The sequence below is a fragment of the Phoenix dactylifera genome, unplaced genomic scaffold (genome assembly GCF_009389715.1).
Source record: "Phoenix dactylifera cultivar Barhee BC4 unplaced genomic scaffold, palm_55x_up_171113_PBpolish2nd_filt_p 000734F, whole genome shotgun sequence".
Taxonomy (NCBI): domain Eukaryota; kingdom Viridiplantae; phylum Streptophyta; class Magnoliopsida; order Arecales; family Arecaceae; genus Phoenix; species Phoenix dactylifera.
The window spans coordinates 61,700-89,018 of NW_024068110.1; the positions used below are offsets into that span (position 1 = coordinate 61,700).

At 52.2% G+C, this 27,319-nt stretch overlaps 2 protein-coding genes across 2 annotated transcripts; both read left to right on the plus strand.

The window, feature by feature from the left end:
* The first annotated feature begins 228 nt into the window (after positions 1 to 228).
* LOC120107034 (aspartyl protease family protein At5g10770-like) lies at positions 229 to 2,501 on the plus strand. Its single transcript, XM_039120185.1, has 2 exons — positions 229 to 462; positions 1,125 to 2,501. The coding sequence occupies exons 1-2, from the start codon at positions 303 to 305 to the stop codon at positions 2,264 to 2,266; spliced, it is 1,302 nt and encodes a 433-aa protein (XP_038976113.1). The 5' UTR covers positions 229 to 302; the 3' UTR covers positions 2,267 to 2,501.
* Positions 2,502 to 2,714: 213 nt separating this feature from the next.
* Positions 2,715 to 26,436, plus strand: LOC120107029 (aspartyl protease family protein At5g10770-like). The gene is made up of 2 exons (XM_039120179.1): positions 2,715 to 3,000; positions 25,106 to 26,436. The coding sequence occupies exons 1-2, from the start codon at positions 2,715 to 2,717 to the stop codon at positions 26,434 to 26,436; spliced, it is 1,617 nt and encodes a 538-aa protein (XP_038976107.1).
* Positions 26,437 to 27,319: the final 883 nt, after the last annotated feature.

A 27,319-nucleotide genomic window follows, 5' to 3' on the forward strand; every position in this document is an offset into this window, starting at 1 on the left:
GCGGTCAACACCACTGATTTCGTACGTCAACTACTCGTCCAACTGGTGCGTTCCAGGACGTAAAACATCTCCTTAATTTCCCCCATTTTGTGGAGCCAAAGTGGCCAGCTCTGTTTCCGTTCTCCAGTGCGGACGCGTACAGAAGCATCTAAAACGAAAGACTTGTGTGGTCGTAAGAGAGACTTGCTCAAATCTCCTAACGCGTTAATTAACGCGCAAAGGGGGGCATCTGTATCTATATAAATCAGTCCTATCCTTCCTTCCAAGTGCGCAGCAAATTTAGAGAGAATAAATTCTCTGTCATGGCTCTTCTCCACTCCTCACTCTGCTCTTGTTGTGCCTTTTTTCTTCTGGCTTTTACTTTTCTCCAGGCGCCGCGAGTCTATGGAAGGGAGACGGAAAATCGATACGTGGTTGGTGTTCGCTCTTTGCTGCCGAGCTCAGTTTGCTCCTCACCGAGAGGTTGGTGTAAACTATATCTAATCATTTACGCTTGGCTTTCCTTGTTAAAGAGAAAGATTGGGTAGAACATTCTTCCCAAAAAGACTGGGGAGAATATACTAATGTATCGTTTATGCATGACAAAGATATTAGCGTGGCATGTACTTGGTGCCCTGATGGAGAATTCTGGCCGACCTTTGAAAATTTCTCAAAAGTTTTAGTTGAAAATTCAGTTCTCCCACCTCCTTCAGAAAACATAATAAATAAAGAGGTTGCATATTCTTTTAGCTCAAATTAAGTACTTTAGACATAATTTGCAGGTTATACACGGTAATACACATTTTGTGTTTCAAAATTTCTCAAAAGAGTTCCTCGACAAAGAATTGATGTTCTGAAATACTTCGATAAAAGACGGAAAGGACATGCCAGTTTCACTGGTCTTGATGCCTAATTTGCTTTTTTTGGGAATGGGAGGGGATAGGGGATTGTGTGGTTCCTGACCAACCAAGTCAAAGCCACTCGGTCCCCTGTTTCAGAACGCACATAGTATATATAAATGTATATAGAAGATCTTCATGTCACGGTAGGTAGATGACGTAAGGATATGGAAACCTTTTGTAGGCGCTCCATTAGCCTATGACATTGTCTCTTTGCTAAATCTGTTGAAAATTATAATTCCACAGATTCAAACCCGTCCATGATGAGAGTAGTGCACCGGCACGGCCCATGCTCGCCGCTGAGCCCCAGCCGGAAGCCAGCCGACGTCAAACTCCTAAACCAGGACCAAGATCGAGTCAACTGGCTCCAACGCCAGATCTCCATCGCCTCCAACGGCACTCGTGCCTCGCTCGCCGCAACTATCCCCGCCAACTCCGGCGGCTCGATCGGGACCGGCAATTACGTCGTCAAAGTCGGTTTCGGCACCCCTAAGAACGACTTCACGGTGATCTTCGACACCGGCAGCGACATCACATGGATCCAGTGCAAGCCGTGCAGTGGTCGTAACTGCTACCCCCAACAGGATCCACTCTTCGACCCATCTCAATCCTCCACCTATTCCAAATCCCAGTTGAAGGGCTTCTTCGGCAGCGACACCCTCACACTGACGCCCTCCGACGTGCTGCCGAATTTCTTGTTCGGCTGCGGCGATCAGAGCAAGGGGCTCTTCGGTAGGGCTGCCGGTCTGCTCGGTTTAGGGCGTAGACCAGTATCGCTAGTATCGCAGTCGTCGCCGAAGTATGGCGGTGTCTTCTCTTACTGCATTCCATCCACATCGAGCAAGCCAGGCTATCTGACACTAGGCAGTCGTCGACTGTCGAACGTCCAGTTCACGCCGTTGCGGACATTCTCCAATTTGCCTTCATTCTACTTCCTTGATCTCGTGGCAATCAAAGTCGGCGGTAAGCAGCTTCCAATATCTTCGAAGGTGTTCTCTACTGCCGGGACGGTGCTTGATTCCGGCACAGTGATCAGCAGATTGCCTCCATCGGCCTATGCCGCCCTTCAGTCGGCATTCCGTAAGCAGATGACCAGGTACAAGATGGTGCCGGCTCTGTCGATACTGGACACATGCTATGATTTCACAGGCTATGACACGGTGTGGGTGCCGACGGTGGCGCTGATGTTTGGAGGCGGGACTACCCTTAACGTCGACTTCTCCGGCATACTATACGTGCCCAACGTTTCGCAGGCGTGCCTGGCGTTCGCCCCCAATGGCGATGCCAAGGACTTTGGCATCATCGGCAACGCGCAGCAGAAGCGGTTTAATGTGGTTTATGACATCGCAAATAGAAGAATTGGGTTTGGCGCCAACGGTTGTAATTAATTGGTCGAACACAATGGTTGGGAGCATGATAGATTAACTGATTGATCAAGCAACCAGGAGAGAAGAAAAAGAAATTAAGAGCTCATCGTAAGAAAACAGAACAAAAAGAGAACCGGCCTAGTGTAGGACGAAATAGTCCCTCTACTTAATTATTCAAGAAAAAAATAGCATGATTATAGTCGTGCTAATTTATCTTTGGCATGATAAAAACTGGATCTTGATTTGAGCTCGTCCTCATTTGGTTTCGATGTTTTGGCTGTTCCATGTGTTTAATCATCGGAGCAAATGAAGTTAGGTGCAACATCATTATCAAAGAATGGGCATCATGGAAGGGTTTTTAAAATAATCACTTCGTGAAAACACTTTTACATGACAAAGGGTCTACAAGTTCCTAGAAATTAACTTCCATGTCAAAATTTGACTTGGTAAACAAAACTTTATATGATTCATGCAACACGTCGATAGTATTCGCCAATGGCCGCGTTTGAGATACTGGACACCTGCTACAACTTCACTGGGTATAGCAGAATTAGAGTGCCTGCGGTACGCTCTGCAGTTCAGTGCTGGTGTCACGTTTAACGTCGATGCCTCGGGTATCCTCCTTTTCGCGAGCCCCTCGCAGGGTTGCCTCGCATTCGCCAGCGTCGATGAGGATGGGCTTTCCATAGTTGGGAACATGCAGCAGAGGACGTTCGACGTGGTTTATGACGTTGCCAGGGAAATGATTGGGTTTGGTGCCGGAGGATGCAGCTGAGGGATTATGAGTACAGCAGTTATGAGCAGCAGCGCTTTGAGGATGTAATACATAATGTTAGCTTACTCTGTTTTCTCTTTAGGATTATTTCATAAAATTGATAGAAGAATTGCCTGTGTCAACCGCTGGGGATACCTCCCAATATTTGAATAGAAGACTTCCTTCATGAAGGGAAAGGGTACACCTACTAGCTTTAGGCATGCTTGCAATATAGATTATCCGGTCAAGCTTTTCAACACCCCCTTTAGCTAGTAAGATACTGATTTGCAAGGGATGGACGATATGGGTAACAAGGCCGGGTATGGGTTTAATTTTGATTCCTTATGTGGTTTGGCTGTTCCAAACTTTTAAGCAAATGTAATTAAGTAATCTATAAGAAAGCTTTCTTGATTTTAAGTAAATATAATTGAGTAATCTATAAGAAAGCGGTAAAGAAGTAAAGTAAGATAGATCACAACACAAACACAAGGTTTTTATAGTGGTTCGGAGCCAACCCTGGCTCCTACATCCACTCCCTAAGCTTCTCTTGGGAGTTCACTATAATCTCAAGATTACAGCCCAGTAGTTTTACAAGCTCACAACCCAACTTATTGTTTTCGCAGTATCACAACGAACCTGGTCGGTTTTCCCTGGCTCACCGACTAAAACCGCTCCGTTTGTTTTTTCCGGCTCATAAACATCCCCATTGATTTTACAGGCTCACCAACAAACCTTAACCCCTTGATTCACCAAAACTAGTTTCTTTTTTTTTTGACGCAATAGCGGCTTACACACTACGGGTGTGAATGCGGCCAACAAAATTAGAAAATAGAGAAACTGATTTTTCTTAGTTCACAAAGAGTTTCTCAACATCAACAAGAAGAAAGAGATTGTAAAAATTCTACCAATTTCAATGTCAACAGCATCTACGTTAGGAGTAATGCTACTAAATTCTTCTGCACTGAAGGTATCTAGAACAATAGTGCTTTCAATGTATGACATGTCTCGCTCCTAGCAACAATTAATATATTGATTTTTTAAAAAAGGTTAGATCTGACGGCTGCGCATTCACCCTCGGTGGCATTGTTTGTTTAGAAAGTCGATTGTCTGTCCACCAGGAGAGTGTTGGCTCGGAGGGGGTGAGCATCACTCTAGATTGTGGGGTTTGCTAGGCGGCAAAGGAGTCTATACTCCACGTCTTGTTCGGTTGCCAGCGTGCTGCTCAGATTTGGGAGTGTGCTTCGGCCTCTTTTGATTTGTGTCGGGGATGAGCATCGATTGAGGATTTTCTAATCTTCTTGGCAGAGTCCTCTCGGAGGCTCGACCAGCAAGAGCAGGGGATTACGGCAGCTTATCTAGCTTAACACTACTGTCTAGATAGAATCTCTTCGAGGATAGAGATACACATCCGAGAGTGGGGGTGGATAGGGCCTTACTTCATGCAGCGGAGGTCCTCGACATCACTGTGTCGGCGTCTCTTGGGTTGGTTAGGAAAATCAGGGGCTTTCACTCTGCTCATGTAGCATTCAGGATTATTCTCATCTCCTGAGAGCTCCCACCCCTTGGTTTTTTCAAGGTAAACTTTGACGATAATGTCACAGCAGGTTGATGCTGCGATGCCGGGTTTGTCATCAGAGATCAGCAGACCAGATTAGTGGCGGGCGGGGGCCGACGCATCTTTGATCAAACTGTTGCTGGGGCCGAGGTTAGAGCTGCTTGGGAGGGCGTTTTGAATGCAAAACAAGTGCCGGTGCGGGGCTGCATTATTCTTGAGAGGGATGCCGCCACGGTGATTGAGGGGATTCAAAATCCCAAGCAGTCTGCTGGGAGGATGCGGCTGCTCCATGACATTCGCCGTCTTTTAGGTGAATGTATTTTCTTCCGAGCCTCTACTGTGTATATGGAGGCCAACAGTGCTACGGATTGGGTAGCTTTTTATGCAGTCCACCACTTCGGTGATGTCATCTAGGAGGGACATGACCCTGTACAATCTTTCTTGCATTTTGACTTTATGGACTATACTCACATATGGTGTATGTGAGTCGCCGATGTACCAAAAAAACAAAAGAAAAAAAAGAAAAGAAAAGAAGATTAGATCATCATACTGATTTGCCAGCTGAGCTTCTCATAGTACAATGAGATTTTAGAAGACATTATGCTGATACCACAATCAGTTAATAGAAGCCATAAGATATAATAACTCTATGTAATGGTGAAGAAAGAAATAAAGAAGAGTAGATGTAAAGAGATAAACCAATCAGCCATGTTCCCCTCCTTTTCTTTTTGGGTACAAGCATGGGCTTTAACCTGAAATTAGAGACTGGATGCAATTCTAATTTCTAAGAGCCAGAAACACAGGATCTGAAAACTCCAACATACAAACTAGATATGTTACGGTGGAAAGAGAAAACTGCAACACAGCCGCATCATCTCAGGCTTAAAGCTGAATTTTCCCCAACTGTGATGTACAACGCTGTCATTGTTGTAACTTGTTTCACGTAGCAATACTCATTTTTGAATTGTCACTCCGGTAATGTTAAATGTATGGGGCGAAATTAATTCCCCACTCTCCGAAAGAACGAACCTGGTATAACAAAAAGTTTCCGTTGACCGGTTCTAAAATCTTTAGTCTAATTATTTCACTAATTTTTGATCCTTGAGAGCCTTTTATTTTTTAATAAAATACCGAAAATGCCCCTGCCCCTCTTGATCTCCTATTTCCACCGAAGAAGAAGAAGAAGAAAAAAGGGGTCGCAACGGCCAACCGCGGCCGCCATCGGCCACGGCCCGGCACCCTCCGGAACCCCCTCCCGCGGCCACCTCGGCACCTCCCCACCATGGGGCGGGGGCATTCCCGACAGCCTCCCGCATCTTGCGGCCGGCGCCTGCCACAGCCTGGCCCCCTCTTGCGTCCGTCGTGGCTGGCGGCAGCCACGGCTCGTTCCCCTCCCGCGTTCGCCGCGGCCCAGCCCCTTTTCGATGCCGCCGGCCTCACGGAAGGAGAAGACTTCTCTGCTAGCCAGCCGCTGCCGGCTGCGGCCCGGCATCCTCCCACAGCCGCCATGGCCCAGCCCCCTTCCGGGCCGGCCTCGCAGGAGGAGAAGAAAGGAGAAGAAAGAAGAAGAAGGGAGGAAGAGAAGAAAAAAGAAAAAAAAAGAAAAAAAAAGAAAAAAAAGAAAAAAAGAAGAAAAAAAGAAAAGAAACAATAAATATATATATATGAACAAATAAATAAATAAATAAGATAATAAATAAATATATTTTAATAAAATAAAATAATAAATAAATGAAGAAAGGAGGCCGGGCCGCGACTGTCGTAGGTGCCGCCGACCACGGCCAGGCCATCTCCTGTGGCCACCACAGCTCTGCCCCCTTTTGATGCTGCCGGCCTCGTGGGAGGAGAAGAAAGGAAAAGAAAGGAGAAAGAAGTAGGGAAGAAGAAAAGAAAAAAGAAAAAAAAGAAAAGGAAAGAAAAGAAAAAAGAATAAATAAAAAAATAAATGCATAAATATATATATGAATGAACAAATAAATAAATAAATATATTTCAATGAAATAAAATAATAAATTAAATAAATAAATAAAAAGAAAAATAATGAGTGAGTGGAAAATAATCTGATCTTTATGATATTGATAGGTACAGTAGATTTGTCACCATTTTAATTAATTAAGCTTGAAACTCCGTTCATATAACCTCGAACATAGTTAACTCACCATTGCAATTAGGCTAGTAAGCTTGGTACATAGGTAATATAGCATGACACACATTAAAGTAACCTTAGCACACAGTTAATCAATGTTAAGTGAATACTTAATCTAGCCTGGCGCACACAATTAAGTTTCTCGAACACACATTAGTAAACTTAGAACACACTTAATCTAGCATGGCATAAAATCTTGGAACACACTTAATTTAGCCCGAAACACACTTATATCTTCCCTACACATAGTTAAATCTTTTCTGCAATTAGGTTAGTAAGCTTGGTGCATAGGTAATATAGCATGTCACATATTTAAGTAAGCTTGGCACGTAGTTAATCAATGTTAAACACTTAATCTAGCCTGGCTCACATAGTTAAGTTATCTCGACACACAGTAAGTAAGCTTGGAACATACTTAATCTAGCATGGCACAAAATCTTGGAACACACTTAATTTAGCCCGAAACATACTTAAATCTTCCTGCACATAGTTAAGTCTTCTCTGTAATTAGGTTAGTAAGCTTGGTATACAGGTAATATAGCATGGCACACATTTAAGTAATCTTGGCAAGCAGATAATCAATGTTTGAACACTTAATCTAACCTAGCACACAGTTAAATCTTTTCGACACAATTAAATCCACGATACCTATTGTTGCTGGTGGTCCAAACCGAGAACGATTGACACGACGGTGTGAACGGGGTTCCGCCTGAGTTGTCTTGGTTGGTGCTGGTTGCGCTCCACCTTCCGCCAAGGAACCTGCAAACAAGCCTTGCACCACCACCAGGGTGGTGATGGCCCTCCGACGGTCAAGTCAGAGGAGATTGGAGGAGGAGAGATGATAATCACAAGTGGGAGAGAGTGCTCTGGGAGGTATTGCTTACCCCCCCCTTCTCCCCCCAGCCGCATATATACCTGGCTGGGAGGTCTCTCAGGGGGGTTTGTCGTCGTGGGGCACGATAGAATGGCCACTGACATGGCCGTTACGGGGCGTCGTGGAGCAGCGCTGGGTACGGTCATGGCAGGGCGTAGTGGAGCTCCGCTTTGTACGGTTGATACAGGAGATCGTGGGCAGCATCGGGTACAGCCGTTGCAGGGAGTAGTGGAGCAGGAGGCCGCGGCGTGCCTCTGGAGAATAGCCTGTCGTTATCAAAAGATCTCCGACTCGGGGTCGGAATGCTGGATCATAGGGCAGCCGACCCGGGGTCGGGCTGCGAAGCCGAGGAGGTCCGACTCGGGGTCGGAGTGCTGGATCATAGGGCAGCCGACCCGGGGTCGGGCTGCGGAGCCGAGGAGGTCCGACTCGGGGTCGGAGTGCTGGATCATAGGGCACCTGTAGCTTTCCTGGATACGCGTGCCGATCACGTGGGGCATGGCGGCTCAATTCCCCCATAACAGTAGCCCCCCACTTCCGAGCCTGGAACCAGAAGGGGAACAGGTGAAGGGAGTGATGTTTCGAGATTGCCGCCATCCTTCGGAGAGGCGCGCGCGCTTCAAGCTTCCCGCCTTCTTTATGGCGTATGGCGGTTGCTGCTGACCTGGCAACCTGAGGATTTCGGCGGACATCCTTCCTTAATGGTGTCGATTCGCCTTTGGGGTGCGAGCGACCCTTCGGCGGCCAGGCGTCTTCTGGCGTCATCGAGGTGTCACTTGCCCTTTCGCCTATTTAATCGGGGCCCCTCCCCCGTCCGTCTTCTTCTTTACGGACATTTTCGAGTTTCTCCTTTGCGCTACCATTGTTGCCGCCGAAACGTTCGCTTGCTTTTCCTTTGACGCTCTCGGAGCCGTTCTTCCTCCTCTTCAAGTGAGTTTCCCACTCTTCTACTTTGAGCTCTTCATACTTTTTCTTTTTGTACTAGTGCACCCCAGTCGTTCCGGCCTTTCCCTCCTTCTTGACCCCGTCCTGACCGTAGATTGGCCATTAGGGATGGGCGAAGTGGGAGCAGATAGCATCAAGTCAAAACTGGTCGCCGAGGACTTAGACGGATTTGTGGCTCGGTACCACCTTCCCGAGGCCTGCAATGTCACGCTCCCAGGGCCTGAGGAGAGGATGTCTCATCCTCCTCGAGGGAAGATCGCCATCAATGAGGGCATCCTCCAGGCCGGGTTCCGCTTTCCCCCTTCAGACCTAGTCTTACAGGTGCTTCGGGGTTTAGGAATGGCACCGACGCAACTGGTGCCGAACTCGTGGCGTGCTCTGACGGTCTTCCAGGTTCTCTGTCGCTTGCATGCGATTCCCGCCACCTTGAACGTTTTCTGGGAGCTCTACGGCCTGAGCGGCCACCCCCAGGACAAAGGGTGGTGGTGCTTCGCAGCGCGGCGAGGGTGCGGCCTTGTCAAGGAGGGTCCTACCTCCATTCACCACTGGAAGGAGCGCTTCTTTTTCGTTGATGCAGACCCCTCCTGGGAAATCAGGGCAATCTGGGGGACGCCGGTGAAGTCCCCAATTGGCCTGTCGAAGTTGTCGAGGGAGGAATCCGAGGGCGTCGCCGCCTTGAAGGGGTTGGTCGCCGAGGGCCAGCTTCCCCCGGTGGGCCGCCTTATTTCTGAGGATACCTTGGTGAACGTCGGTTTGAGCTCGGTCCCCACCGACCGTGAGTCCGCCATCGTTTCTTTAGCTCTTTTCTTCTCTTTCGTTCCTTCTTCCTTTCGGTTTCTCAGTCCCTGACCATCCCGTCCTTCTTGCAGAGGTCGACGACGTCATGCGGTCGGTGAAGTCGAAGGCTGTTGGTAGGGCGTCCCTGCTGGAAGCAGTCCGGAGGAGGAAACGAGCTCTTCCGAGCGGGGCCCCACCGGCGAAGAAGTCCCGTAAGGAGATACCTCCGATGCCGACCGACGAGTCCGGGCCCACCGGTCAGGGAGATGTCGTGGGCACCGACCGGCAGCTGACGCTGTATCAGCCCTCCGGTGGTAAGGTTGCCGCTACTCCGGAGGTGCCACCTGAGCCTGCTCAAGACGGACGGGTCGGACGTGATCGGTCCCCGACCCGGCCTTCGACTCGGTCGGCTCCTGATGACTCGAGGAGGGACGCGCCGAGGCCCCGGCCGAGCGGGACCCTATCAATTCCTGGGGCGACCCCCGCCCCGAGCGCGATCAGCCGGACTCTTCCCCAGGCGATGGATAAGGGTAAGGCTGCAGAACCACCATCCGGCTCCGGGGAGAAATCGGGGTCTGCCTTCACTACCGATGGCGCCCGAAATCTCATCGAAACAGTGTTGCTGGAGAAGGACCGTCGGCGGGTCCGGGAGTTGGATGTCTCTGACGTTGGGGCCGCCAGCTGCGTCTGTCTCATGTCGGTGAGTGTTCTTCTGGCCGTCTTTCACCATTTATTGGCTCTGTTGTTCTCCGCCTGACTCCCTTATTTTTCCTATTTCTTAGCTCGCCCAGTACATGATCCGTCTGGAGGAGTGCTACAAGGAACAGGCGGGGCTTTTGGCGAAGGCCGAGGACCGGCTGAAAGCAATGGAAGAGGGAGGCCGGGCTGCGGCAGGCAGGACGACCGGGGACCTCGAGGCGAGGCTCCGGGAGGCCGAAGAGCGGGCACTCGGCTTCGCCGCCCTGGAGGAGCAACTGTCAGAGGCTCGGGAGCAACTCAAAGCCGCCTCGGGCCTCGAAAGCAGGGTCAAGAAGGCGGAGGAACGGGCTGAAAAGCAGTCCCGGAAGATCGCGGACTATCGAGAGCGGTGGGAGAAGGCCCAGCGGTCTGCCGACAACGCCTGCGACCGAATCCGCTCTTTTGAAGCCAAACTAGGCGAACTGGAGTCGGCCCTGGAGAAGTCATGCACGGACGTCCAAGAGCTCCGTTCGCGCCTGAAGGAAGCCGAGGCCGCTCGGGTTGCTACCGAGGCGAAGCATAAAGAGGCTCAGGCTGATCTGCTGAGGGTCTCCTCTGAGGCCGAAGGCCGGATTGTGGCGAAGGTCTTGGAGGCCAAGGCTCAGATTATGGAGCGAGCTGAGGCGGAGCTGGCCGAGAAGAGGGCGGAAATCGGGCGTCAGGCGGTAGAGGCTTATCGCCAGTCCGCCGAGTTCGCCCATGATATGTCGGAGGCAGTGCGGACCTATCGCCAGTCTGACGAGTTTGTCCATGACGCGTCGGACGCGGGGGCCGAAGCCTTCACCTTGGGCTTCGAGGAGGGCCTGGCAAGGGTGTCGGCTAAGTATCCCGAAGTTGACCTGAGCGAGATCTCCCTCCTGGACTCCTCTCCGGCGCCATCGCCTGCTGGTTCTCCTGCTGCTTCCCTACCTCCCGCGGACGAGCCCGGCGTTCCCGACCCGGGAGTTCCTCCAAGCTGACCTCTTGTACCTTTCATTGTCTTTTTTATTTTTGTATGTCGGCGTTTTGCCCAATTGTATGGGCCTCGGCCCTGAAAATTAATGCACGTTGAATATTTCTTCATCTCGCCCTCGTCCTCTTTTTTTTTTTTTTTTTTTTTTTTAGCTCTTGGTTGCTTCTTGCTGACTTTTGATTCCCGAAGTTCTTCCGGCGCTAGGCCAGGCATCCGAGGGTTAAACCTCAGGAAACTCTTCCGGCGCTAAGCCAGGCATCCGAGGGTTAGGCCTCAGGAAATTCTTCCGGCGCTAAGCCAAGCATCCGAGGGTTAGGCCTCAGGAAATTCTTCCGGCGCTAAGCCAGGCATCCGAGGGTTAGGCCTCAGGAAACTCTTCCGGCGCTGAGCCAGGCATCCGAGGGTTAGGCCTCAGGAAACTCTTCCGGCGCTAGGCCAGGCATCCGAGGGTTAGGCCTCAGGAAACTCTTCCGGCGCTAAGCCAGGCATCCGAGGGTTAGGCCTCAGGAAATTCTTCCGGCGCTAAGCCAGGCATCCGAGGGTTAGGCCTCAGGAAACTCTTCCGGCGCTGAGCCAGGCATCCGAGGGTTAGGCCTCAGGAAACTCTTCCGGCGCTAGGCCAGGCATCCGAGGGTTAGTCCTCAGGAAATTCTTCCGGCGCTAAGCCAGGCATCCGAGGGTTAGGCCTCAGGAAATTCTTCCGGCGCTAGGCCAGGCATCCGAGGGTTAGGCCTCAGGAAATTCTTCCGGCGCTACGCCAGGCATCCGAGGGTTAGTCCTCAGGAAATTCTTCCGGCGCTAAGCCAGACATCCGAGGGTTAGGCCTCAGGAAATTCTTCCGGCGCTAGGCCAGGCATCCGAGGGTTAGGCCTCAGGAAATTCTTCCGGCGCTACGCCAGGCATCCGAGGGTTAGGCCTCAGGAAATTCTTCCGGCGCTAAGCCAGGCATCCGAGGGTTAGGCCTCAGGAAATTCTTCCGGCGCTAAGCCAGGCATCCGAGGGTTAGGCCTCAGGAAATTCTTCCGCTCGCTGGTCGGCCAAGGCTGGCGCAAGCCGAAGCGACCGGTCGGGGCTTCCGGCTAGTCTGCTCCCGGGATGATCATCGGGTTAGCCAGGCATCTGAGGGTTGTCAAGCCTCAGGGAAATTCCGCTCGTTGGTCGGCCAAGGCTGGCGCAAGCCGAGGCGACCGGTCGGGGCTTCCGGCTAGTCTGCTCCCGGGATGATCATCGGGTTAGCCAGGCATCCGAGGGCCGAGCCTCGGGAGGTTCCACTCGTTGGTCGGCCTAGGCTGGCGCAAGCCGAGGCGACCGGTCGGGGCTTCCGGCTAGTCTGCTCCCGGGATGATCATCGGGTTAGCCAGGCATCTGAGGGTTGTCAAGCCTCAGGGAAATTCCGCTCGTTGGTCGGCCAAGGCTGGCGCAAGCCGAGGCGACCGGTCGGGGCTTCCGGCTAGTCTGCTCCCGGGATGATCATCGGGTTAGCCAGGCATCTGAGGGTTGTCAAGCCTCAGGGAAATTCCGCTCGTTGGTCGGCCAAGGCTGGCGCAAGCCGAGGCGACCGGTCGGGGCTTCCGGCTAGTCTGCTCCCGGGATGATCATCGGGTTAGCCAGGCATCCGAGGGCCGAGCCTCGGGAGATTCCACTCGTTGGTCGGCCTAGGCTGGCGCAAGCCGAGGCGACCGGTCGGGGCTTCCGGCTAGTCTGCTCCCGGGATGATCATCGGGTTAGCCAGGCATCTGAGGGTTGTCAAGCCTCAGGGAAATTCCGCTCGTTGGTCGGCCAAGGCTGGCGCAAGCCGAGGCGACCGGTCGGGGCTTCCGGCTAGTCTGCTCCCGGGATGATCATCGGGTTAGCCAGGCATCTGAGGGTTGTCAAGCCTCAGGGAAATTCCGCTCGTTGGTCGGCCAAGGCTGGCGCAAGCCGAGGCGACCGGTCGGGGCTTCCGGCTAGTCTGCTCCCGGGATGATCATCGGGTTAGCCAGGCATCCGAGGGCCGAGCCTCGGGAGATTCCACTCGTTGGTCGGCCTAGGCTGGCGCAAGCCGAGGCGACCGGTCGGGGCTTCCGGCTAGTCTGCTCCCGGGATGATCATCGGGTTAGCCAGGCATCTGAGGGTTGTCAAGCCTCAGGAAAATTCCGCTCGTTGGTCGGCCAAGGCTGGCGCAAGCCGAGGCGACCGGTCGGGGCTTCCGGCTAGTCTGCTCCCGGGATGATCATCGGGTTAGCCAGGCATCTGAGGGTTGTCAAGCCTCAGGGAAATTCCGCTCGTTGGTCGGCCAAGGCTGGCGCAAGCCGAGGCGACCGGTCGGGGCTTCCGGCTAGTCTGCTCCCGGGATGATCATCGGGTTAGCCAGGCATCCGAGGGCCGAGCCTCGGGACATTCCACTCGTTGGTCGGCCTAGGCTGGCGCAAGCCGAGGCGACCGGTCGTGGCTTCCGGCTAGTCTGCTCCCGGGATGATCATCGGGTTAGCCAGGCATCTGAGGGTTGTCAAGCCTCAGGGAAATTCCGCTCGTTGGTCGGCCAAGGCTGGCGCAAGCCGAGGCGACCGGTCGGGGCTTCCGGCTAGTCTGCTCCCGGGATGATCATCGGGTTAGCCAGGCATCTGAGGGTTGTCAAGCCTCAGGGAAATTCCGCTCGTTGGTCGGCCAAGGCTGGCGCAAGCCGAGGCGACCGGTCGGGGCTTCCGGCTAGTCTGCTCCCGGGATGATCATCGGGTTAGCCAGGCATCCGAGGGCCGAGCCTCGGGACATTCCACTCGTTGGTCGGCCACTTGTCGCTCGCCGCCCATCGGGGTTTCTCTGTGCCCAGCCGCGACCGTGTTTCTCCTCTCCTCCAAGCGTTGCCTGGGGGGAACACGAGAAGGGTATTAAACGCTAATTAATGCGTTACCTGGGAAATCGGATCGCCAGTTGCTGCTGGTGAGGAGTGTTAGTTGAGCGGCCGCGATACGCGGGTTCTTCGAGGAGGATGCGGCCTGGGCGCGAGCGGAGACACGTGGACCTAGGGGTATACGTCACCCGGATCGTCCTGCACAAAGAATGCGATTTAAGGAGAATGACGCTTAGGAAATCGCGGGGAGATACGCCTCGGGAGCCGGAACGGCTCCGGATTCAGTGCGCCTGCATTTATTGGAGCCACCCGTATCGGAACTACCAGGGGGCCGCAGCTTGGCTATAAATACAGGTGCAGGTACGATGGAATTTGCCAAGCCGGAGCTGCAGGTTGCCATGGATCGCGGACCTCCTCCTTGGCATATGACTGAGAGACTCCTGTCGAAGGAAAGGGGCTCCCCTTACAACTTCAGCCAACTAGCCGTTTCATCTGGGATCAACAAGGAGGGTCTCCCCGGCGGAACTCCGCTCTAGGCGTTTCATCCGGGATCACATCTCCCCTCCTTGAAGTTCAGCCTCCCGGTTGAGCTCTGCGCCGGACGCTCAATCCGGGACCGCGCCTCCATATACTCTTCCCCCTTGAATCCCTTCTCTTCCCTACCACTGGGGAAGATGGAAATATCCTTTGGAGGCGGCGTTCCCCTGGGGGCAGCGGGAGCTTCTTCTGCGGCGGCTCCTCCTCTTTTTGGTGAGGTGCTGGATGGCGCCTCCGGTTAGAAGCACCCACTTCTGGTGGGACTGCAGCCGCCCTGGGTTGAGGGTTTGGGTCCCCACCTCTTCTTTACTTTCTTTACTCCCTAATTCCCCTCTGGGAATTCCTTGTAATCACACGAGCACGCCACTGTAACCAGAAATTATTGAAATGAAAAGTATTGCACCTTTTTAAATTGTCTTTCTGGCCTTGTTGTTCTACTGGTAATACATCCGCAGGTTAGCGGAATTCCAGCCCCTTGGAATTTCTCGGCCATCTAGGGCTTCCAACTGGTAGGAGCCAGGTCGGTTTACCCAACGAACTTTATACGGGCCTTCCCAATTTGGCGCTAGCTTCCCACCTTCCGTAGGTTGAGATGCCTTAGCTCGCCTCAGCACCAGATCTCCAATTCTGAAAAGCTTCGGTCGGACTTTGGAGTTGTAATATCGGGCAACCCTCTGCTGATACATTGCCATCCGTACCTGAGCCATTTTCCCTTGCCTCTTCCAAGAGATCCAAGTTCCCTCGGAGTTGCTCTGAATTGGCCTCGGGTCGGTGCGCGGCCACCCGAGGCGAGGGGAGTCCGAGCTCCACGGGGGCAACGGCTTCCGTGCCATAGGTTAGGCTGAAAGGCGTCTCTCCAGTAGGAGTCCGTTGTGTGGTCCGATACGCCCAAAGGACATTCTCGAGTTCCTCGACCCAAGCTTGCCCCGTCCGGCCGATCCGCGCTTTGATACCTTGGAGGATTGTCCGATTTGTGACCTCGGCCTCGCCGTTGGTTTGGGGATGCGACACGGATGTGAACCGATGCTCGATCCCGAATTCCTCGCAGAAGTCCCGGAAGTGCTTGTTATCAAACTGTCGACCGTTATCCGAGATGAGGACCCGAGGTACTCCAAATCGGACAATGATGTTCTTCTTCACGAACTTCCGGACTTGTGCCTCCGTGATGGTGGCCAGTGGCTCTGCCTCCACCCACTTGGTGAAGTAGTCGATGGCGACAATCAAAAATTTCCGCTGGGCCGAAGCGACGGGGAATGGTCCGAGGATATCCATTCCCCACTGTGCGAAGGGCCAGGGCGCGGTGATTGGCGCCAAGGGGACAGAGGGGACTCTCTGGACGTTGGCGTGGCGCTGGCAGGCGTCGCATTTCCGCACGTGGTCCTTCGAGTCCTCCAACAAGGTCGGCCAATAGTAGCCTTGCCTCATGATCTTATGCGCCAAGGACCTAGCCCCCAAGTGCGATCCGCAGATGCCTTCGTGGACTTCGCCGAGGGCGTAGGCCGCTTCCGCGGGGCGGAGGCACCTTAAGAGGGGGGCGGTAAACGAGGTCCGATACAGCCTCCCTTCATAAAGTACGTAGTGGGCGGACTTCTTTACAAGCCGCCGGGCCTGATCTTCGTCTTCAGGGAGGATTCCTTCGGCGAGGTAGGCGACGAGCGGGTCCATCCAAGACGGCTCCGGATCAATTGCCATCACCGCTCCAGCCCCGTCAATGCTCGGGGCATCCAGGGTCTCCAGGTAGATTGCCCTCGACAAGTTGTGCGCGTCTGCGTCCACTAGGCGGGACAACCTGTCGGCCCTGGCATTTTCGCTCCTCGGGACCTGCTGAATGTCAACACTGCCGAGGTCGGGAATGAGTGTTTGCACCTTCCGGACGTAGCTCTGCATGGTCGGGCTCCGCGCCTCGAACTCCCCTCGAACCTGCCCGACCACCAGCTGGGAGTCGGTGAAGACTTTCAGACGCCGGATGCCGAGCTCCTTGGCGAGTTTGAGTCCCGCGACTAGGGCCTCGTACTCCGCCTCATTGTTGGTCACTGGAAATCCGAACCTCAAGGCATACTCGGCTATCACTCCATCGGGATTGGTGAGGACCAGCCCAGCCCCTCCACCTTCAGGGTTCGACGACCCGTCAATGTGGAGCGTCTAGATCGGGAGATCGAGGCTGGGTGTCTCCGGCGGCTTAGGTTCCGCCTCCTGCACAGTGCACTCAGCGAGAAAGTCCGCGAGCACCTGGGCCTTGATGGCTGGTCGGGGCTGGTAGCGGATGTCGAACTCACCAAGTTCTACTGCCCACTTCACCAGCCGTCCCGCATTCTCTGGATTGCTGAGAATCTGCCGCAGTGGTTGATCGGTCAAAAGGGTGACAGAATGAGCCTGGAAATAGGGGCGAAGCCTCCTGGTCGCAGTCAGCAGCGCGAAGGCGATCTTCTCAGCCTTCGTGTACCGCGTCTCGGCATCCCGGAGGACTCGGCTGATGTAGTATACAGGCTTCTGAAGTCTTGCCTCTTCCCGAACCAGTACTGCGCTGACTGCGGTTGGGGAGACCGCCAGGTAAAGGTAGAGCATCTCCCCCTCTTGCGGCTTGGACAGCAGGGGAGGAGACGCCATGTACTCCTTGAGCTGGTCGAACGCCGCATGACATTCGGCCGTCCAGAGGAAGTCTTTTGGGCGCTTCAACACCTTGAAGAATGGTTGGCAGCGTTCGGCCGACTTTGCCACAAATCGTCCGAGCGCGGCGACCCTTCCAGCGAGCTCCTGAACCTCCTTCACTTTGGTCGGAGGGGACATATCTTGGATGGCTTTGATCTTGTCCGGGTTGGCCTCGATCCCCCGCTGGTTGACAATGAAACCGAGGAACCTCCCGGCCGAAGCACCAAAAGCGCACTTCGCTGGGTTTAGCTTCATGCGAAACTTTCGCAAGGTGGTGAAAGTCTCCTCCAGATCTGCAATGTGCTGGTCTGCATGGCGGCTTTTTACCAGCATATCGTCCACGTACACCTCCATATTCCGGCCGATCTGCTCCTTGAAGATTTTATTGACGAGGCGCTGGTAAGTGGCGCCAGCGTTCTTCAGACCGAAGGGCATTACCTTGTAACAGTACAGCCCCCGGTCTGTTATGAAGGTAGTTTTCTCCTCGTCCTGTGGAGCCATCATTATTTGGTTGTAGCCGGAGAAGGCGTCCATAAAAGACAGTAGCTGATATCCGGAAGTCGCGTCGACCAGTTGGTCTATCCGTGGAAGCGGAAAGCTATCCTTGGGGCACGCCTTGTTCAGGTCGGTGTAGTCGACGCACATCCTCCACTTCCCGCTCGCCTTCCGGACAAGTATGACGTTTGCCAGCCACTCGGGGTAGCTCACCTCTCTTATGAAACCTGCCTCCAAGAGTTTGTCTACCTCCTGGTCGACCACCCGGATCTGATCCGGGGCACAGTGTCTCTTCTTTTGCTTTACTGGTCGGTGGGTCGGGTCGACGTTGAGGGCGTGAGAAACGACCTCCGGGTCGATCCCAGGTACATCGGCCGCCGACCAGGCAAACACATCTGCATTGGCTCGGAGGAATTCCACTAACCGGAGCCGAGCTTCCAAGTCGAGGTTGGCACCGACCCGGACCGTGCGGTCCGGGCGGCCTTCTTCGAGGGGAACTTCGATTACGCCCTCGGCCGGCTCCCCGTGCCGCAAGGCCTCTTCGTCTCTGGCGTCAAGTGACTCGACGCTTAGGGCCTCCATGGGCTTCTTCCCTTTGAGAGTTGCTAGGAAACACTGCCGTGCGGTCGGCTGGTCACCTCGGACCTCTCCAATCCCGGCCGCTGTGGGGAACCGCATGAGCAAATGGTAGGTAGAAACCACCGCGCGAAGGGCGTTCAGTCCGGGTCGTCCGAGGATAGCGTTGTAGGCCGAGGGGACACGGACGACCAAGAACCCGAGCCGCACCGTGGCTTCTGCGGGTGCAATGCCCGCAGTCACAGGCAGCTCGATGACACCTTCGGCCGAGATAGCGTCTCCAGTGAATCCTATGAGGGGGGTGGATGTTTTGTGCAACAATTGTCGGGAAAAGCCCATCTTTTGGAAGGCCTCGTAATACAAAATATCAGCTGAGCTTCCACTATCCACAAGAACACGCCTTACATCATAGTCCGCCATAGTGAGAGAGATCACCATGGCGTCATCGTGGGGAGTCTGAACCCCCTTTACATCTTCATCACAAAAAGTGATTACATTTCCGACCCGCTGCCTCTTCGCGACGGCCACTCCTGATACTTCCGCCGAGCCCCCTGCGTTCCTCACGGGCCGAGAGCAGCCCCCAGTGATGGTGTGGATCACTCCCGCAACGGGTCGATTCTGCTCCCGAGGCTCCTGAGGGGCCGGGTCGGCTGGACGCGGGTCTGCGGGGGGACGTCGGTCGTTTACATATCGACCGAGACGCCCTCGGCGAATGAGAGCCTCGATCTCGTCCCGAAGCTGGAAGCAGTCTTCGGTATCGTGGCCGTGGTCTCGGTGGTACTCACAGTACGCCCGAGAAGGCTTCCTCCCAGGGATCTTCTTCATCTGCCTCGGGACCGGGAGGTCCTCCCGCCCCCTGACCTCCATGAGGATCTGGGCCCGGGGGGCCAGGAGTGGGGTGTACCGGTTGAAGCGTCGGTGCGGAGAACGAGGGCGTGTGGCGCCGTGGTTCCTTGCTGGTGACGGGCTTCTGCGCCGGCGTTGAGGCGTCGGGCTCCTCCTCTGGGGTGCCTCTTTTCGCCTTTTCTTCCCGGGCTTTAGAGGGGCCTCGGCGGCCTCCTTGTTCCGGTGGGAGGCTGCCTCCTCGGCGTCTGCATACTGGTTTGCCCGAGACAACAGCTCCGGGAAGCTCCGCGGCAGGCGTTTGTCCAGGGAGAAGGTGAGTCTGCCCTTCCGGAAGCCTCGCTTCAGGGCTGAGAGAGCCACCTCCTGGCTCAAATTCCGGACCTCCAGTGTTGCCTTGTTGAAGCGGGTGAGATAATCCCGCAGGCTCTCTCCCTCGTTCTGCCGGACATCGAAGAGGGAGTCGGAGACCAGTCTTCGCCGGCTACTGACGGCGAAATGGCTGATGAAGAGACGGGTGAACTGGTGGAAGGACTGGATGGAATTAGCCTCCAGGCCGGCGAACCACGCCCTTGCCGGGCCGCGGAGGGTCGCCGGGAAGGCCTTGCAGAGGAGAGGATCCGATGCTCCATGGAGGAGCATAAGAGTCCTGAAACTCTCCACGTGGTCCCGTGGGTCCGCCGCCCCATCGTAGGGTTCGATCGCCGGCATTTTGAACCCCGGCGGGTTTAGGGTTCGCAGGATCCTTGAGGCAAGCGCCGGCTGGGAGGAGATTTCCAAGTCGGCGAAGGGATCTTTGGAGTGGCCCTTCAGGACCTGGAGCTGTCTGTGGAGATCGTCCACCCGCCGGTCCAGGGAGCGCGACCGGTGGGTGGGAGACAAGGAGCGGCGCGAGGGGGACCGACTGGAGTGCGGGCCCCTCGAGGACTGGGGTGTCTGAGAACGCGCCCGGGTCCGCCTCTCGTACCCCGCGCAGCTCCGATGAGAAGGTCCTGGCAGAATGGACCGCACTCGAGAATCCTCCCCGCGCCGGCGCTCCTCTCCATGGGAGAGGAAGGAGCGCGGGTTGTGAGGAAGAGGCGAGTGCTCGGGGAGCAGCGGCTCCTGAGCCCGCTGCGGCACCCGAGAGATCACACCCTGCAGATTCTGCACTGCCTCCGCGAGGGTGCGAACCTGCTGGGCTAGCTGGTCGAACTGAGCAGGTTCGACCGTCTGAATGGGAGGAGAAGCGGTGGAATGCTGCTGAGAGTGTGTTGGGGACGCAGCAGCCTCCCGGCCAGAGGCGCGAGAGGCTCCGCGACCGGAAGCATTGGAAGCTCCGCGACCACCTCGCCGTGCCATTACGATCGTTCTGAGATTCGGCCCTTCCTCTAGCGCCAACTGTTGCTGGTGGTCCAAACCGAGAACGATTGACACGACGGTGTGAACGGGGTTCCGCCTGAGTTGTCTTGGTTGGTGCTGGTTGCGCTCCACCTTCCGCCAAGGAACCTGCAAACAAGCCTTGCACCACCACCAGGGTGGTGATGGCCCTCCGACGGTCAAGTCAGAGGAGATTGGAGGAGGAGAGATGATAATCACAAGTGGGAGAGAGTGCTCTGGGAGGTATTGCTTACCCCCCCCCCTTCTCCCCCCAGCCGCATATATACCTGGCTGGGAGGTCTCTCAGGGGGGTTTGTCGTCGTGGGGCACGATAGAATGGCCACTGACATGGCCGTTACGGGGCGTCGTGGAGCAGCGCTGGGTACGGTCATGGCAGGGCGTAGTGGAGCTCCGCTTTGTACGGTTGATACAGGAGATCGTGGGCAGCATCGGGTACAGCCGTTGCAGGGAGTAGTGGAGCAGGAGGCCGCGGCGTGCCTCTGGAGAATAGCCTGTCGTTATCAAAAGATCTCCGACTCGGGGTCGGAATGCTGGATCATAGGGCAGCCGACCCGGGGTCGGGCTGCGAAGCCGAGGAGGTCCGACTCGGGGTCGGAGTGCTGGATCATAGGGCAGCCGACCCGGGGTCGGGCTGCGGAGCCGAGGAGGTCCGACTCGGGGTCGGAGTGCTGGATCATAGGGCAGCTGTAGCTTTCCTGGATACGCGTGCCGATCACGTGGGGCATGGCGGCTCAATTCCCCCATAACACCTATCAATGTCATAAAGATCAGATTATTGGCCACTCACTCAATATTTTTTTTTTTTTCTTTTCTTCTTCTTTTTTTTTTTTATATTTTCTCCTCCCGTGAGGCCGGCGATGCCAGAAGGGGGCCGAGCCGTGGCGGCAGTAGCCGTAGTGGCTTTATTTATTTATTTATTTATTTATTTTATTTCATTACAATATCTTTATTTATTAACTTATTTACTTATTTATTCGTTCATTCATATATATGTATGTACTTATTTATTTAATTTTCTCTTTTATTTTTTATTTTTTTTTCTTTTCTTCTTTTTTTTTGTTCTTCTATTTTCTCCTCTCGTGAGGCCGGCGGCGCCAGAAGGGAGCCGGGCCGTGGCGGCCGCAGCCGTGGCGGATTTATTTATTTATTTATTATTTTATTTCATTACAATATATTATTTATTTATTTGTTTGTTCATTGATATATATATATATATATGCGTGTGTGTATTTATTTATGCATTTATTTATTTATTTATTTTTCTTCTTTTCTTTTCTTCTTTTTTTTCTTTTTCTTTCCTTTTTTCTTCTCTTCTTCCCTTCTCATTCTTTCTTCTTTCTTCTTTCTTCTCCTCACCGTAAGGCCGGCGGTGCCGGAAGCAGGCCGGGCCGTGGTGACCGCAAGAGGGGGCCGAGCCGCAGCCAGCGGCAGCCGCGGCCGGCAGCGCCTGTGGCAGCCACGGCGGCTGCAGCTGGCTAGCAGAGAACTCTTCTCCTCCCGCGAGGCCGGCGGCGGGGGACGTAGGAGGAGGGTGGGCCGTAGCCGGCGACGACCGCGGAATGCGGGAGGGCACCCCCTTCTTCTTTCTCTTCTTCAGCACCTCCCTACCGTGGGAGCAGGGGTATTCTCGGCGGTGGGGAAGGGGGCGGGGCCGTGGCGGCCATGGGAAGGGGCTCGAGAGGGGGCCGGCCGTGGCCAGTGGTGGCTGTTGGAAGGGGCTTGGGAGGTGGCGGGCCGTGGCCACGGCAGGCGGCGGTATTTTTCTTCCCCTTTTTCGGTGGGAATGGGAGATCAGTAGGGGCGGGGGCATTTCGTCTCATGTTGGAATGTTGAAATATAGCTGGACCAGTTGTTAAACAACCAGTCAACAGGAATTAAACGTTAGAAACCGGTCAAAAAAATAGACCGGTCATTAGTTTCCCCTATATTATTTGAATAGCCTTGGTTCAAAAGCAATATAGCTCGCAACTGCGAATTAGAAGGAATTACCTAATTTCAGTATCACATAGGCATAAATTGGACGGAGCTCCGCCAGTCATCTTCTGGTGTACATCACTCATTGTCATGGCCTGCTCCACATGTAATATTGCTCCTTTCTGAGTCTGTAGTAACTTTTTTGAGGAGTCTTTAGTAATGTTAGCTGAATATTAGTCTCACTTCTATATCCATTGAAATTCTCAGACACGTAGCCAGTTTCTGCCATCTTATTGAAATGAAATGGATGGAGGTCATGTTCATCTCTTTACGGTCGTACGCAGCCAAGGGGACTGGTAATCGAAGGGTATTCTTCTTACAGCCTAAAACTTTTCCATGGCATAAAACCAGAAGGATGGTGGTTGGTCTGTCCAAGGAGACCTTAGTAAAGAAGACCAAGTGCGTCTCTGGTGATGGATCTAACAGCGTGTCATGGTAGTTTTTTATTTCTTTTTTAGAATAAGTAAGAGGAGGCAGGCAGATTCACCATTTGATTCACACTGTAAAACAAAACCAAGAATAATCCGGAATTATCTGTCACAAGATCGGAAACTTCAGAACATCTTAGTATTAGGTGTCAACCTAATCATTCTTAGGAAACTAGCTGTGACCATAGAAAGTAGGGAAGTATAAACATCCAATATGCACCTGAATTTTTTTGAGCAAAAATATGGATGTGAAATTGAAAGTAGAATTCCTCTCGAAAAAATAACCAAAGAAGAATGCAGGAAAAGATAAACTTATATGTATGTATATATGTATATACGATTTTTAAAATTTAGACTAATATCGAACTGATTTTTTTAATTTAAAAATTTGCAAACCAAAACCAAACTGACTGATCCAAACCGAATAGAAATAACGGGTTGGCTTGGTTTTACAGTTTGATCACTTCTTTTGCACACCTCTACTTGTCTTTCTGCTTTTTGCCTTTTCTCGTTTCATTTATCAATGAAATATGAGGTGGCTTCCCAAAGAGGCAAACGTTAGCCGAAATCTCTATCTCATATGTTTCCTTCAAAGCAATATTTATGCTCAATGATTTCGTTATTGGATAACAAGGATTCTTTTTTTAAGGCCCAGTTGAAACGATGGATTGTCTGTGACCTTTGAAAAGTATACTCTTATGTCATGTTAATTCATAAACGGGAACAGCAACCATTCTTTGTGGAAATAGAGGAATTCCTCCTTCACAATTATTGGCTGAATTTGTCCATTATTGCATATGACAATTATTATAATTCCTGCAATCAATGACACCGATTACATTTTTAGGCCAGATATGTGTAGTCAAACAAACTATGGAAATAAGTTCCCTGCAGTCGATGCAAGGCACTTTTCACACGTCAAAGTCTTCACGTACCATGTAGGGCTGAGCATTTCCCAAGCAGGAGGGATCTTAGAAATTCTATAGATTTGCAGCTTCCCAAAGAGTGGTTAACACCAATCCCTAGCCAACGAACCCATGGCTTCGGCTCTCCTCCCATTAATCCGCTCCCTGCTCCTTTCCTTGCTTCTGTATTGCAATCCGTATGCCGTCCACGGAGTAGCAAACAGCCATCATGTCCTTGGATCCGACTCTTTGAAGCCGGCGACTGCCTGCTCCAAACCCAAAGGTTAACACTCTCTTCACGCTAGCAGTTAATTGATTGGTTTTGGCTTTTGACTCGTCACCCTTCAGTACTCTATTTTATAACAATCCGAGCTAGCCTCCTCTTGCTTTGGAAAAGCAAACTAAAGTCGAACGAGTGCATGAAATAACCTTAATATTAGGTCATTTGTGTTGGTGAGCATAATAAATTATAATTGAGGGCTGGGATAAGGTTGTATATATGGGAGTTACTTAGACGCTCTTTATGATATTCAATCATAGTTCATGCTGATATATCAAGGTCTAAGATAATGAGTAGAATAATGTTTAACCTCTCTTTCAGTATGTTTTGTGTAAACAGCAAGGGTTTGTACGATGACTTTTATTTATTTATTTATTTATTATGTTTTATGGTCAGCATTCTATGACAGGAACTATATACGGTCTCGATCTATATTTCTGTCGTTGGGTGGATTGAAATAATATTTAAATACAAATCTCCATCGTAGGTTAAAATGATATGTTTGACACTGCAAGTGATTATGGCAAGATTTAGAATTTTTATATTATTTTAGGATTAAAAATTCATATTTATTCCACTTGACTGTTGAAAGTGCTAGTTTGTCGTAAACTTTCTGACGCGCTGTTTTACCCGCGGACCAAGTGCAAGTCTAAAGATAGCAAGCGTTTCCTAAAAGCAAAGATAATGCACGACTTACGAATATTATGGATAGTTATATTATTCATGAATTCTAATATTAATAACAACAGACTGTCTCTCTATGAATATACAGACAGTTTTCTCCAATTTATAGTGTATGTTGGTGGGTATGCATGGACTATATGTCGGGAAGAATGAAAGAATCATTTGGATACCTTTGTTTTTTTTGGGAATCATCATCAAATTAAAATCTAAAGCAAAGGAAATTTGGGAATATCTCATGAAGACACTTTGGCAATGGTCACCGCTAGACCTGCTCGTGGGACAGGCCGGACCGGGCTTAGCACTAAGTATGACTAAAATTACTGATTCTATGTACCTGGATTTCTAAGTCCACAAGCATGCTCATTTATCCGAACCTAGCTAGAGTTTGACTGAAATTGGAGGAATATGCAATGAGACTAAAAGAAGTCGGAACCATAGTAATTCCTGAATAGCTAAATTATGTCAAATATATATTTGAGCTGTTGCATGCTAATCATCCGTTAACTCGTTCCTAGTTAAATATGTGAAACATTTGTAGATGAGCTATTGCATGCTAATCATCGGTTACATGTACTTCAAATTATAAGATGCCTGCTTAGTATTGAACCTTCTGGCGTTTCTGCACAAACTCTTGCAGCATCCTCTGGTAATAAGCTGACGGTCGTTCACCGGCACGGCCCCTGCTCGCCCATCATCAACACCAGGCAAAAGCTGAACCACAGGCAGATCCTCCACCGTGACCAAGCCCGGGTCATTTCCCTCCACAACCGGATATCCGCTGCTTCCAGGAAGGATAAATCGACCGGCATCACGGTGCCCGACCATGTCGGCATCTCGTTCAGCACCTCAGACTACATCGTGACGGTGGGCTTCGGCACTCCCAAAAAGAGTTTCTCGGTGATCTTCGACACCGGCAGCGACATCTCGTGGATCCAATGCAGGCCATGCGCCGGCGGGTGCTACTCCCAGAATGAGACGCTCTTCGACCCATCCCAATCGTCTACCTATGCCAATATATCATGCAGCTCAGCCGTCTGCCTCTCATTCGGCTCAGCTTGCGATGCATCATCGACTTGCATCTACGCTGTCCGATACGGTGACAATTCCTCCACTGTTGGCTTCCTTGCGCAGGAGACCCTCACCTTGACGCCCTCTAACGTGCTGACAAACTTCGAATTCGGGTGCGGGGAGAAGAACAAAGGCCTCTTCGGTAGCGTCGCCGGGCTGGTAGGCCTCGGCCGTGGCGAGGTGTCATTGGCATCGCAAGCAGCACAGGAATATGGCGGAGTCTTCTCCTACTGCCTCCCGCCGAGGGTCAGCTCGACCGGGTATCTGACACTGGGAGCCAGCGGGCCGGCCCCCAACGTCAGATTTACGCCGATGCTCACCAATCCGGCGAAACCCTCCTTCTACTATGTTGAGCTAATAGGACTAAGTGTTGGAGGAAAGAATTTACCGATACCGCCGAGCACCTTCACAGATACCGGAACTATCATCGACTCCGGCACGGTGATCACCTACCTTCCATCGTCGGGCTACTCTGCACTTCGTGATGAATTCAGGCGGCAGATGGCAAACTATTCCATGGCGCCTCCACTGCCAATGTTGGATACTTGCTATAATTTTACTGGGGTTGGTTCGATATCGTTGCCTTCGGTTGGTCTAAGATTTAGCGGCGGAGTGACGCTCGATGTCGATCCTTCGGGCATACTTTATCCTGCGAGCATCTCGCAAGCATGTCTAGCGTTTTCTGGAAACAGCGATCCGAGCTCGATCTCCATCATTGGCAACACGGTGCAGCGGACGTACGACATTGTTTATGATGTTGCCAGGGGAATGATTGGGTTCGGAGCCGGAGGCTGCAGCTGACGGATGGATATGGTAGTTATGACTTCTGATTGATGAGCCAATCTGGTAATCAAAAAACAAGAATAATGAAGCGCAGGAGTGATGCGCAGATGTAATAGAATAACGTGGACAAACTTACTACTGCTATATATCTTTGTTGTTGCTGTTGTTTTACGGAAACTGTCATCTTTATGCCAGTCAGTAATAGACCTTTCAGCTACCGTGCCTATGGTTGATTCCCGGTGGCTCTCTTGTAGGTGTAGGAGTTTTGAACGAGGAGACTCGGGAATCCATTGAGTTCTCCTCTCTCTCTTTCTCTCTCCCTTTAAAGTACTAATCCGTTTCGCTGCTGGTGCTTTGAGTTTTAATGACTTTCTGCATGATTTTTGGGTCAGATCCAGCTTCGACATAAGGATTCGTTGAGACCCAGGGCCAACTAAGGAATTATTTTTAAGAAGACTTTGCTTCTCTTTTGCTGGATCCTCTCTTGAATGCGCTGATAGTTGAGAATCACTTCAATAAGCTTTTAATGGGAGGAGTGCTCTGAACGCATGGGATGCAATAACTCCTCTTTTTGCTATGAATAGCTCTAACTCTCCTTCGGTGGTTGATGGACTTGAATGCTCTCAATGGATTTTCTCTCTTTTTATTGTTAATGCTTAGAACCACCTTTTATAACTTATCTCCTCGAAAACTAGCCATTAGAGAGGAGAAAAGAGTCGTTCTGACAAAACTGCACGCCCTAGCAAAGTATCCATTGAGATTGGAGTCGACTCTCCCGTCTTGGAGTCGGCTCGGCTGAAATAGGAGACGTCTCATGAAAATCTGGAGTCAACTTGAATTCGGGCTCTTATAAATAAGCTCTCTGTCAATCATGTAAGAGTCGGCTCGAAGAAATCGGGAA

Coding starts and splice junctions, on each gene's coding strand:
- LOC120107034 (XM_039120185.1), top strand. CDS start 303: ATGGCTCTTCTCCACTCCTCACTCTGCTCTTGTTGTGCCTTTTTTCTT. Junction 463..1,124: donor AGTTTGCTCCTCACCGAGAG/GTTGGTGTAAAC, acceptor ATAATTCCACAG/ATTCAAACCCGTCCATGATG.
- LOC120107029 (XM_039120179.1), top strand. CDS start 2,715: ATGCAACACGTCGATAGTATTCGCCAATGGCCGCGTTTGAGATACTGG. Junction 3,001..25,105: donor CAGGGAAATGATTGGGTTTG/GTGCCGGAGGAT, acceptor AAACATTTGTAG/ATGAGCTATTGCATGCTAAT.